General features: G+C 21.6%; 1 protein-coding gene across 1 annotated transcript; it reads left to right on the top strand.

Moving 5' to 3' along the window:
• The first annotated feature begins 546 nt into the window (after window positions 1–546).
• Window positions 547–3,159, top strand: LOC145752105 (protein yippee-like 1). The gene is made up of 5 exons (XM_082568320.1): window positions 547–675; window positions 775–946; window positions 1,607–1,650; window positions 1,778–1,886; window positions 2,071–3,159. Exons 2-5 carry the CDS (start codon window positions 842–844, stop codon window positions 2,158–2,160), a joined length of 348 nt encoding a protein of 115 aa, XP_082424446.1. The 5' UTR covers window positions 547–675; window positions 775–841; the 3' UTR covers window positions 2,161–3,159.
• The last annotated feature ends 11,376 nt before the right edge of the window (window positions 3,160–14,535 follow it).

The raw sequence follows: 14,535 nt of genomic DNA, 5'->3' as shown, positions 1-14,535 counted from the left end.
ACGACCATAGAAATCCTAAAATCATCACAAACTGCCAAAACAAACTTTCGTGCGTAAACAGGTAGTGATTGTAAATCGCGTTTGCTAAAAAGTAAATAGAGTTCCACAGCACAACAAAGAGTTTTACGTTATTATTACAGTTTTTACAAAGCTTAGTCAGTATTGGCATCGCTGCTTACGTAGGAAAGTCGCTAAAAACAACAACAGGAACGGCTTCTTTTTAATTGCGTCGAACAACATGCAACTATATTCAGATATTAAGTTTATCAACAGATGTAAATAAAAGCCTAAACGATTTGCTGACTAGACGACAGACACCTATAACATTTCAGCCGCTAATCTAGTTAATTAGCACGTTGTTCCTTAATGTTAAGTAAATTTTAAAAAGAAAATCTAAAGAAACTTATGTCGATAAGTGATAAGCAATAACTGTAACTAATTATTATTTAAAGAGTTATACAATAAATAGGCTGCAGGAAACGGTTAAACTACTTACTCTCTCTTTTACATTTTGTTTAGACCCTGTTGATTATGGCTATAGACAGTGTTTATGATTTAATATGACTGCCATAATATTAAAATTACAGCATAAAACAGTTTCAAAAATTTTTTTTATATGTATATTTTATATATTATATAAATTTTTGATGATTAAATATCTAAATTACAAACCAGGTAAAGAATTGTCTTATGTGCAATTTAAATAGCTCATACCTATCCATTGATTTTAATTCTAAAGAATATTGTTTTGTATATATTCTTTTGTTTTAACAGGTGAAATTACTACTTGCAGAAATTTAGGAAAATTTTCAATCTGATAGTTTTAAATGTGTTGCTGAAAATGGTGAAGACATTTCAAGATTATCTTAGCTCAGATTGTCATCGAACTTACAGCTGTGTTCATTGCAGAGCACACTTGGCTGGCCATGCTGCTTTAATCTCGAAGGTATTCTACATTATATAAAATTGTATTTAATATAATTTACTCTTTTTTGTGGTAAGTTCAGCCTCACAGCCTTAACAGGGATTTGGTTTGTCTGCTTAACTCTGTTTCATAAGGTTTGGATTTTATTGATATGTATTGTTCGATATTTAGCAAAGCAAATAGTTTTTGGTTCGCAGGATATGGTATCTTTTATAACATCTTACTGGAAAGCCCTATGACATAGTAAAAATGAGAATTAAACCAAGCATCTCATGTTACAAAGACAACTAATTTAAATATCACACCATGCTGTGTTAATTAGTCATATATAATAATTGTCTTTAAAATAAAGTGGTATCAGTCATTTTTTGTTGTTTTGAATTTAAAATAAAGCTCATTTTTTATGTATAAGCTCAATTGAACAAGGGGAATACAGAAGTATCTAAAAATAAATAACATTTCTGACTACTAAACACGGGTAAACATAGCACAGAAAATTCCACTTTTGTTTTGTATGTTTACTGTGCTATAAAAACTAATTCAAACAGGCCTACGAAACTAAAATGTACATTGATAAAGGAAAGTCAATTATTTACATACAACTACTGTAAATGCCTTTGTTAGTTAACAACAAATTGTTAAGACCTACTTATTAAAAATTTAAATAATTTTTTATTTTAGTCTTTCCAAGGCAGCCAAGGAAGAGCATACCTGTTTAACAATGTGTAAGTCATTTTTATTGATCTTAAAACCATGTTTAAAGTAAACATATACAATATTATACACTACAATTATTTTTATGTTTGATATATTTAATTGGTATACTCAACAATTTATTTAAAAAATTTTCAGAGTTAATGTTGATAGTGGAACTCCTGAAGAGCGACTTTTACTAACAGGAATGCATGCTGTGTCTGATATCTTCTGCAAATGTTGTAAGACAACGTTGGGCTGGAAATACGTGAGTTAATTTCTTGTAAATAATATGTGACATATATTTTTTATAAAACACCTGTGAATTTTGTTGGTTTTGGTGAGCATTTTAAAATATACTAAAAAAAGATTGTAAAAAATTAGTATGGGCTGTTTAAATTATGGAATTTTTTTTTTTGTTATGTTTTATTAAATTACATTTACATAAACAGGAAAGGGCATACGAAACAAGTCAAAAGTATAAGGAAGGAAAATTCATTATAGAGCTTATTCACATGATTAAGGACAACGGATGGATTTAACCTAGACATTTCTATTAAAACATTCCTGCATCTTGAATAAACTGCAACATTTTATGGATGGATTGACAAGCTTTCCTAAAAAATTTGAGCTTTTTCAGAAAAAAGTTTTTAAATTTTTTTCGACTTTGTCTCGTTGCGACATCCTATTCTACAATCTCTACCTAGTTGTGCCATTGCTCTAGATTTCTTTCTCTTATCTATTATCCGAGAAAACTACAAAATTTATTTTTTGTGTTGCTCGTCTTATGCTGTTATTTATTTTTTTCCTATTTACATACACACTTCATAAATTTACAACAGCATTACTCCTTAGTAAAAATTTGTTTCTATAAGTGGTATTTAGATTTCAATAACACTTCAGTTAGTTTAATTTTATTTGAAATCTAAAAACGTTAAAAATTTTATTGTGTTTGAAAATCATTCCAAATCAAGATTTTTAAATTTATTTACTAGAAAGATGCCTGACATTTAATTACGTCAATTAAGGCTTTTAACGATTCAATTAAACTTAATTGGAATTGCTTTGTTAAATGTTGTGTTGTGTGTGCTGTACTTTATTTACTTGCTTGTTGTTTATATATTTCACTGCTTTTTTGATACCTTGTTTACTGGTACCTGCACTCGCTTTTTTGCGTACTACTGTATTTTGTTTAATTTCATTATTGATCTTTTTTTTACAAAGCTTCTTGGGTTCTATATAGTATCCACACTGGCCTTTTCTTAAAATCCATTACTGTTCAATGACAATATTTAATAGCTGACATATTCTTTAAAACTTTGTTGGGTTATTTTGACCAAGGTATTTTTGTTATCATTTTTACAAAAAAATTGTCAGCAATTCTTACTCTTTAGGTTAAAAATTGATTTTTGTTTCTACTTTATTAAATTGCTTCTATATTTTGATAGACTGTTAAATGTTAAAGTTAATTGGCTTTTTGTTTATCTGTGTAACCAAATTAGATGTCTTTTTAGTAAATATTAAACACATTTTTAGTGAAATTGTTGTTTGATTTTGTTAAAAAGGCCTTAGGATTATTTATATGCGGTAAAAAATAACTTTCGGTTCTTAAAGGAATGGCAAAAAGAAACTTAAACAGCAATTGTACCATAACCCCATAATTATTAATATAAATCAGTTTCTGTTTTTAATCCAATAGGAAGTTATTAATCAAAATAACAAACTGAACGTGAAATTGTGTAAACAAACTACTTAATTGCCATCATTGACAAGAGCTGTTTACCCTAATTGAAAATTTATGTCACGTGGAATCTACCATTTTAAAAGTGGTTTTGATTCACTTTTTCGCCGCCGTGATCATCTAACAAGATGACTTTAAAATTGGGCACATATTTGGCTGCGATAAACAAGCGAAGTGTCGCAGGTTGTCACAAATATTACATTGTATTGGTGGAAATCCTTTTTCATTACAACAAATATGTTAATACGAAAGGTTAAAAGGGTATTGCTTATTGTAAATCTACACATTTTAAGTTCCAAAAAATTAAGTGAGGGTTTTTTAAGTAAATTTAATAAATAAAGTACTTGATGCAGAGTTATGCAAGAACCTTTCTGCATTTATTATATAAATCATTATTCATCTACTGACGCAAAAAATATTGACAAGCCAACTGCAATTTTATCATAAAACACGAATTGCACGCGCTGCAAAGGAAATGAAATATCAGTTTATTTATCATACCAAATTTAGCAACATGATTTTAAGTTGAACAACATGCTTATTTGTCAAACATGACAAGCTAAAGCTCGGTCGTAAAATTGTTTACATGCAAATAGTTTATGCATATTTTTTTACATTTGTCAAATCACGTAAACAAAATTACCCTTATGAATTATGTAAATGTTTGTAAAATAAAATACGTGGAATTAATTAAAAGGTCCATTAAAACTCATGCTTAGAAAGTTAATATTAACTATTTATTATTAAAACGCTATTTATTTACTTAGAACTTATTTTAATTCTACTATTACATATGAAAAAATTTCATTGTTGAATAAATATTTCTTATATGGAAATCTTATCGAAAAAAAGGTGCATACTTTTATACTTTTTTTTTTTTTTGCATCAATAATAGTTATAACTAGATTTATTTGATAAATAAAATATGGTTCGAAATTATTTGATTACTTTTAACATAAATTTTTATAAATAAAAACAGATGCATAAACATTAACTAAGACTAAGTATATTACATACCTTTGATTTTTAATAAACAAACAAGCATTTATATATATTATGCAAACAAAAACTAATATTTTAACCAAGTTTTAAGTTGGTAATATTAGAATATAAATTATAGTAAATTTTAAATTCCCAAAAATGATTTTTGATTTTTATTAAATAAACAAGCATTTAAATATGATAAATAAACGAAAATTATTTTTCAAATATGTTTTTTAGCTACTTATGTTATAAAATACGTTATATCAAATTTTGAGTACTTAATGTCGAACTTTAATTTTAAATAAATAAACAATAATTTAAATATAATAAACAAACAAAAATTAAATTTTTTAACTATTTTTGAGTTACCAATATCATGATATACAATGGATCAAGATTTAAAAAATTAATAACAATCTTTAAATTTTATTAAATAAACATCTATTAATTCGAATTAGTGATAAAAATTAAAATTTTAATTCATTTTTAAGTTACCAATATCATGATATACAAATGGCCAAGATTTAAAAAATAAATAACAATCTTTAAATTTTATTAAATAAACACCTATTAATTAGTAATTAGTGCAAAAAATTAAAATTTTAATTTATTTTTGAGTTACCAATATCATAATATACAAAGGGCCAAAATTTAAAAAATAAATAACAAACTTCAAATTGTAATAAATAAACACCTATTAATTAGTAATTAGTGATAATTAAATGTTGTAAATAGGAGAATAATAACACAATCTGATAATAAACAACATACTAAAATTTCAAAACTGTAAATGTTCACAAACAAAAGTAATGTTAACTCAAAATTTACAGCTTATAAGACACTGGAAAAGATTAATAATAATAATATTAACTAGATTTATTTGATAAATAAAATATGGTTCGAAATTATTTAATTATTTTTAACATAAAATTTTATAAATAAAAAATATATGCATAAACATTAACTAAGGATATTGCATACCTTTGGTTTTTAATTAACAAACCAGCATTTAATATAACAAACAAACAAGAATTATTTTTTAATTATCTTGAAATCATAAATATAATAAGATATAACCGACCAAAATTTAAAAACCTAATATCGATCTTTAAATTTGAATAAACAAACACCCATTAATAAGTAATTAGTAATAAAAATTTTAATTTTAATTCATTTTTGAGTTAGTAATATCATGATATACAATTGACCAAGATTTAAAAAGTTAATAACAACCCTTAAATTTTAATAAACAAACACCTATTAATTAGTAATTAGTGATAAAAATTAAAATTTTAATTCGTTTTTGAGTTAGTAATATCATGATATACAAATTGGCCAAGATTTAAAAAATAAATAACAATCTTTAAATTTTTATAAATAAACACCTATTAATTATTAATTAGTGATAAAAATTAAAATTTTATTTCATTTTTGAGTTACCGATATCATGATATACAAATGGCCAAGATTTAAAAAATAAATAACAATCTTTAAATTTTAATAAATAAACACCTATTAATTAGTAATTAGTGATAAAAATTAAAATTTTATTTCATTTTTGAGTTACCTATATCATGATATACAAATGGCCAAGATTTAAAAAATAAATAACAAACTTTCAATTTTAATAAATAAACACCTATTAATTAGTAATTAGTGATAATTAAATGTTGTAAATAGGAGAATGATAATATAATCTGATAATAAACAACATACTAAAATTTGAGATTTTTAAATTTTAAGGAACTAAAGATATCTTCTTTCAAAATTGGGACTAGAAAGAATAAAAATAATAATAACTAGATTTATTTCATAAATAAAATATGGTTCGAAATTATTTGATTATGTTTAGCATAAATTTTTATTAATAAAAAAAAGATGCATACACCTTAACTAAGAATAGTACATATTTTTGATTTTTAATGAACAAACAAGCATTTAAATATATTATACAAATAAAATTAATTTTCCAACCCAGTTTTATGTTGTTAATATCAGGATATACATTATAGTAAATTTTAAATTCCTAAAATTGATTTTTGATTTTTAATAAATAAACAAGCATTTAAATAAAATAAACAACTAAAAATTATTTTTTAAACATGTATTTTAATTACAAATATTATAAAATACATTTTATTAAATTTTAAATGCCTATTATCAAACTTTTATTTTTAATAAACGAACAAGAATTTAAATACAATAAACAAACAAAAATTAAATTTTTAATCCATTTTCGAGTTATTAATATTATAATATATAACTGACCAAAATTTGAAAACTTAATAACGATCTCTAAATTTTAATAAACAAACACCTATTAATTACTAATTAATAATATTTAAATTATCAAAATAGGAGGATTGAAACACAATATGATAATAAACAACATACTAAAATTTTAAAAATTTATATACACAAAATCAAAAGTTATTCGATTTCAAAATTCGGATTAGTAAGAATAAAAATAAAAATAATAATAAATATACGGACAATAACAATATGTTTCGAAATCTAAGATTTCGAACCATAATAATAAGTATAATGAAAATAACAATATGTTTCGAAATCTAAGATTTCGAACCATAATAACTAGATTTATTTGATAAATAAAATATGGTTCGAAATCGTTTGATTCTTTTTTATAAATATAATTTATTTAGTAGGTTTATTAATTAAATTATAAATTTAAATATGAACTTTTTTATATTTAAAACTAATTTTAACAAACGAACACGCATTCATTGATATTGTAATAGAAGGTAAACTAAATTTAAAAGCAAAATACCGATCTTAATTTTTTAGTAATCAAGCGAGTATTAAAATATAATAATAACAAAACAATTAAAAAAAAAATTTTACGCATTTTTGACTTATACTTTAAAATTTTACTTAAATTTTCAACCAATATTTTTTACTTTAATAGACAGCGAAAAGGACGATTTTTGACGGCGACCAGAACGCTATTAAATTTTTCAAGCGTTAAACTCACACTGATTCGTTATTTTATAAAAAAACTAAAATAATGATTAAACGATATTTAGCTAGAGTTAAATCTTCATTTTAAATAGCAACATACAAAATAATAATACCAACAACATATTAAAATTTCAGAAAATTTAATCTTTAAATTTTAATAATAAAATATATTAATTAGTAATTAGTGACATTTAAATGTCGTAAATAGGAGGTTTGCGATTCGTTGGGATAATAACAAACATACTAAAAATTTAGAACTTTTAGTTTTAAAGAACAAAAGTTATCGTCTTTCAAAATTCGTCAAATAAGAATAAAAACAACTAGATTTATTTGATAAATAAAATATGGTTCGAAATCGTTTGATTCTTTTTTATAAATATAATTTATTTAGTAGGTTTATTAATTAAATGATAAATTTAAATATGAACTTTTTTATATTTAAACCTAATTTTAACAAACGAACACGCATTCATTGATATTGTAATAGAAAGGTGAACTAAATTTAAAAGCAAAATACCGATCTTAATTTGTTAGTAATCAAACGAGTATTAAAATATAATAATAACAAAACAATAAAAAAAAAAATTTTACGCATTTTTGACTTATACTTTAACATTTTACTTAAATTTTCAACCAATATTTTTTACTTTAATGGACAGCGAAAAGGACGATTTTTGACGGCGACCAGAACGCTATTAAATTATTCAAGCGTTAAACTCACACTGATTCATTATTTTATAAAAAACAAAAATAATGATTAAACGATATTTAGCTAGAGTTAAATCTTCATTTTAAATAGCAACATACAAAATAATAATACCAACAACATATTAAAATTTCAGCAAATTTAATCTTTAAATTTTAATAATAAAATATATTAATTAGTAATTAGTGATAATTAAATGTCGTTAATAGGAGGTTTGCGATTCGTTGGGATAATAACAAACATACTAAAAATTCAGAACTTTTAGTTTTAAAGAACAAAAGTTATTGTCTTTCAAAATTCGTCAAATAAGAATAAAAACAATAATAATAATAATAATAATAAATATTATAAATAAAAAAAGATATGCATAAACATTAACTAAGAATATCACGAACCTTTGATTTTTAATAAACAAACAAGCATTAAAAATATAATACAAACAAAAACTAATATTTAACCCAGTTTTAAGTTGGTAATATTAGGATATAAATTATAGTAAATTTTAAATTCTTAAAATTGATTTTTATTAAATAAACAAGCATTTAAATATGATAAATAAACGAAAATTATTTTTCTAATATGTTTTTTAATTACTTATATTATAAAATACATCATACCAAATTTTTAATGCTTAAAGTCGAACTTTTTTAATGAACAAACCAGCATTCAAATATAAAAAACAAACAAGAATTATTTTTTAATTCATTTTCGAATTATAAATATTATAAGATAAAACCGACCAAAATTTAAAAACCCAATAACAATCTTTAAATTTAAATAAACAAACACCTATTAATTAGTAATTAGTGACAAAAATTAAAATTTAATTCGTTTTTGAGTTACTAATATCATGATATACAATTGACAAAAATTTAAAAAATTAATAACATTCTTTAAATTTTAATAAACAAACACCTATTATTAAGTTATTAGTGATAAAAATTAAAATTTTAATTTATTTTTGAGTTAGTAATATCATAATATACAATTGACCAAGATTTAAAAAATTAATAACAACCTTTAAATTTTAATAAACAAACACCTATTAATTAGTAATTAGTGATAATTAAATGTCATAAATAGGAGGTTTGCGATTCGTTGGGATAATAACAAACATACTAAAATTTTAGAACTTTTAGTTTTAAAGAACAAAAGTTATCGTCTTTCAAAATTCTGACTAGAAAGAATAAAAACAATAATAATAATAATAATAAATACACTGACAATAACAATATGTTTCGAAATCTAAGATTTCGAACCATAATAATGACAATAACAATATGTTTCGAAATCTAAGATTTCGAACCATAACTAGATTTATTTGATAAATAAAATATGGTTCGAAATTGTTTGATTTTTTTTATAAATATAATTTATTTAGTAGGTTTATTAATTAAATTATAAATTTAAATATGAACTTTTTTATATTTAAACCTAATTTTAACAAGCGAACACGCACTCATTGATATTGTAATATAAAAGTAAACTAAATTTAAAAGCAAAATACCGATCTTAATTTTTTAGTAATCAAACAAGTATTAAAATATAATAATAACAAAACAATTAAAACGAAAATTTTACACATTGTTTACTTATATTTTAACATTTTACTTAAATTTTCAACCAATATTTTTTACTTTAATGGACAGCGAAAAGGACGATTTTTGACGGCGACCAGAACGCTATTAAATTATTCAAGCGTTAAACTCAGACTGATTCGTTATTTTATAAAAAAACTAAAATAATGATTAAACGATATTTAGCTAGAGTTAAATCTTCATTTTAAATAGCAACATACAAAATAATAATACCAACAACATATTAAAATTTCAGCAAATTTAATCTTTAAATTTTAATAATAAAATATATTAATTAGTAATTAGTGACATTTAAATGTCGTAAATAGGAGGTTTGCGATTCGTTGGGATAATAACAAACATACTAAAAATTTAGAACTTTTAGTTTTAAAGAACAAAAGTTATCGTCTTTCAAAATTCGTCAAATAAGAATAAAAACAACTAGATTTATTTGATAAATAAAATATGGTTCGAAATCGTTTGATTCTTTTTTATAAATATAATTTATTTAGTAGGTTTATTAATTAAATGATAAATTTAAATATGAACTTTTTTATATTTAAACCTAATTTTAACAAACGAACACGCATTCATTGATATTGTAATAGAAAGGTGAACTAAATTTAAAAGCAAAATACCGATCTTAATTTGTTAGTAATCAAACGAGTATTAAAATATAATAATAACAAAACAATAAAAAAAAAAATTTTACGCATTTTTGACTTATACTTTAACATTTTACTTAAATTTTCAACCAATATTTTTTACTTTAATGGACAGCGAAAAGGACGATTTTTGACGGCGACCAGAACGCTATTAAATTATTCAAGCGTTAAACTCACACTGATTCATTATTTTATAAAAAACAAAAATAATGATTAAACGATATTTAGCTAGAGTTAAATCTTCATTTTAAATAGCAACATACAAAATAATAATACCAACAACATATTAAAATTTCAGCAAATTTAATCTTTAAATTTTAATAATAAAATATATTAATTAGTAATTAGTGATAATTAAATGTCGTTAATAGGAGGTTTGCGATTCGTTGGGATAATAACAAACATACTAAAAATTCAGAACTTTTAGTTTTAAAGAACAAAAGTTATTGTCTTTCAAAATTCGTCAAATAAGAATAAAAACAATAATAATAATAATAATAATAAATATTATAAATAAAAAAAGATATGCATAAACATTAACTAAGAATATCACGAACCTTTGATTTTTAATAAACAAACAAGCATTAAAAATATAATACAAACAAAAACTAATATTTAACCCAGTTTTAAGTTGGTAATATTAGGATATAAATTATAGTAAATTTTAAATTCTTAAAATTGATTTTTATTAAATAAACAAGCATTTAAATATGATAAATAAACGAAAATTATTTTTCTAATATGTTTTTTAATTACTTATATTATAAAATACATCATACCAAATTTTTAATGCTTAAAGTCGAACTTTTTTAATGAACAAACCAGCATTCAAATATAAAAAACAAACAAGAATTATTTTTTAATTCATTTTCGAATTATAAATATTATAAGATAAAACCGACCAAAATTTAAAAACCCAATAACAATCTTTAAATTTAAATAAACAAACACCTATTAATTAGTAATTAGTGACAAAAATTAAAATTTAATTCGTTTTTGAGTTACTAATATCATGATATACAATTGACAAAAATTTAAAAAATTAATAACATTCTTTAAATTTTAATAAACAAACACCTATTATTAAGTTATTAGTGATAAAAATTAAAATTTTAATTTATTTTTGAGTTAGTAATATCATAATATACAATTGACCAAGATTTAAAAAATTAATAACAACCTTTAAATTTTAATAAACAAACACCTATTAATTAGTAATTAGTGATAATTAAATGTCATAAATAGGAGGTTTGCGATTCGTTGGGATAATAACAAACATACTAAAATTTTAGAACTTTTAGTTTTAAAGAACAAAAGTTATCGTCTTTCAAAATTCTGACTAGAAAGAATAAAAACAATAATAATAATAATAATAAATACACTGACAATAACAATATGTTTCGAAATCTAAGATTTCGAACCATAATAATGACAATAACAATATGTTTCGAAATCTAAGATTTCGAACCATAACTAGATTTATTTGATAAATAAAATATGGTTCGAAATTGTTTGATTTTTTTTATAAATATAATTTATTTAGTAGGTTTATTAATTAAATTATAAATTTAAATATGAACTTTTTTATATTTAAACCTAATTTTAACAAGCGAACACGCACTCATTGATATTGTAATATAAAAGTAAACTAAATTTAAAAGCAAAATACCGATCTTAATTTTTTAGTAATCAAACAAGTATTAAAATATAATAATAACAAAACAATTAAAACGAAAATTTTACACATTGTTTACTTATATTTTAACATTTTACTTAAATTTTCAACCAATATTTTTTACTTTAATGGACAGCGAAAAGGACGATTTTTGACGGCGACCAGAACGCTATTAAATTATTCAAGCGTTAAACTCAGACTGATTCGTTATTTTATAAAAAAACTAAAATAATGATTAAACGATATTTAGCTAGAGTTAAATCTTCATTTTAAATAGCAACATACAAAATAATAATACCAACAACATATTAAAATTTCAGCAAATTTAATCTTTAAATTTTAATAATAAAATATATTAATTAGTAATTAGTGACATTTAAATGTCGTTAATAGGAGGTTTGCGATTTGTTGGGATAATAACAAACATACTAAAAATTTAGAACTTTTAGTTTTAAAGAACAAAAGTTATCGTCTTTCAAAATTTGTCAAATAAGAATAAAAACAATAATAATAATAATAACTAGATTTATTTGATAAATAAAATATGGTTCGAAATTGTTTGATTCTTTTTAATGAATATAATTTATTTAGTAGGTTTATTAATTAAATTATAAATTTAAATATGAACTTTTTTATATTTAAACCTAATTTTAACAAGCGAACACGCACTCATTGATATTGTAATATAAAAGTAAACTAAATTTAAAAGCAAAATACCGATCTTAATTTTTAGTAATCAAACAAGTATTAAAATATAATAATAACAAAACAATTGAAACAAAAATTTTACACATTTTTTACTTATATTTTAACATTTTACTTAAATTTTCAACCAATATTTTTTACTTTAATGGACAGCGAAAAGGACGATTTTTGACGGCGACCAGAACGCTATTAAATTATTCAAGCGTTAAACTCACACTGATTCATTATTTTATAAAAAAACAAAAATAATGATTAAACGATATTTAGCTAGAGTTAAATCTTCATTTTAAATAGCAACATACAAAATAATAATACCAACAACATATTTAAATTTCAGCAAATTTATTCTTTAAATTTTAATAATAAAATATATTAATTAGTAATTAGTGATAATTAAATGTCGTTAATAGGAGGTTTGCGATTCGTTGGGATAATAACAAACATACTAAAAATTTAGAACTTTTAGTTTTAAAGAACAAAAGTTATCGTCTTTCAAAATTCGTCAAATAAGAATAAAAACAATAAATATAATGACAATAACAATATGTTTCGAAATCGAAGATTTCGAACCATAATAAATATAATGACAATAACAATATGTTTCGAAATCTAAGATTTCGAACCATAATAATAACTAGATTTATTTGATAAATAAAACATGGTTCGAAATTATTTGATTATTTTTAACATAAAATTTTATAAATAAAAAATATATCCGTAAACATTAACTAAGAATATTACATACCTTTGATTTTTTATTAACAAACCAGCATTTAATATAACAAACAAACAAGAATTATTTTTTAATTATCTTCAAATTTTAAATATAATAAGATATAACCGACCAAAATTTAAAAACCTAATATCAATCTTTAAATTTGAATAAACAAACACCCATTAATTAGTAATTAGTGATAAAAATTGTAATTCATTTTTGAGTTAGTAATATCATGATATACAATTGACCAAGATTTAAAAAGTTAATAACAACCTTTAAATTTTAATAAACAAACACCAATTAATTAGTAATTAAGGATAAAAATTAAAATTTTAATTCGTTTTTGAGTTACTAATATCATGATATACAATTGACCAAAATTTAAAAAGTTAATAACAACCTTTAAATTATAATAAATAAACACCTATTAATTAGTAATTAGTGATAAAAATTAAAATTTTAATTCATTTTTGAGTTACCAATATCATGATATACAATTGACCAAGATTTAAAAAATTAATAACAACCTTCAAATTTTAATAATTAAACACTTATTAATTAGTAATTAGTGATAATTAAATGTTGTAAATAGGAGAATGAAAACATAATCTGATAATAAACAACATACTAAAATTTGAGATTTTTAAATTCTAAGGAACTAAAGATATCTTCTTTCAAAATTGGGACTAGAAAGAATAAAAATAATAATAATAAAAATAAAAATAACTAGATTTATTTGATAAATAAAATATGGTTCGAAATTATTTGATTATTTTTAACATAAAATTTTATAAATAAAAAATATATGCATAAACATTAACTAAGAATATTACATACCTTTGATTTTTAATTAGCAAACCAGCATTTAATATAACAAACAAACAAGAATTATTTTTTAATTATCTTCAAATTTTAAATATAATAAGATATAACCGACCAAAATTTAAAAACCTAATATCAATCTTTAAATTTGAATAAACAAACACCCATTAATTAGTAATTAGTGATGAAAATTTTAATTTTAATTCATTTTTAAATTAGCAATATCATGATATACAATTGACCAAGATTTAAAAAGTTAATAACAACCTTTAAATTTTAATAAACAAACACCTATTAATTAGTAATTAGTGATAAAAATTAAAATTTTAATTCGTTTTTGAGTTA

The sequence above is a fragment of the Corella eumyota genome, chromosome 5, assembly GCF_963082875.1.
Source record: "Corella eumyota chromosome 5, kaCorEumy4.1, whole genome shotgun sequence".
In the NCBI taxonomy this organism is placed as follows: Eukaryota; Metazoa; Chordata; class Ascidiacea; order Phlebobranchia; family Corellidae; genus Corella; species Corella eumyota.
Note: the sequence above shows the minus strand (reverse complement) of the source record. Positions and strands in the feature narration are given on the sequence as shown.

Coding starts and splice junctions, on each gene's coding strand:
- LOC145752105 (XM_082568320.1), top strand. CDS start 842: ATGGTGAAGACATTTCAAGATTATCTTAGCTCAGATTGTCATCGAACT. Junction 947..1,606: donor ATGCTGCTTTAATCTCGAAG/GTATTCTACATT, acceptor TTTTTATTTTAG/TCTTTCCAAGGCAGCCAAGG. Junction 1,887..2,070: donor CAACGTTGGGCTGGAAATAC/GTGAGTTAATTT, acceptor TTACATAAACAG/GAAAGGGCATACGAAACAAG.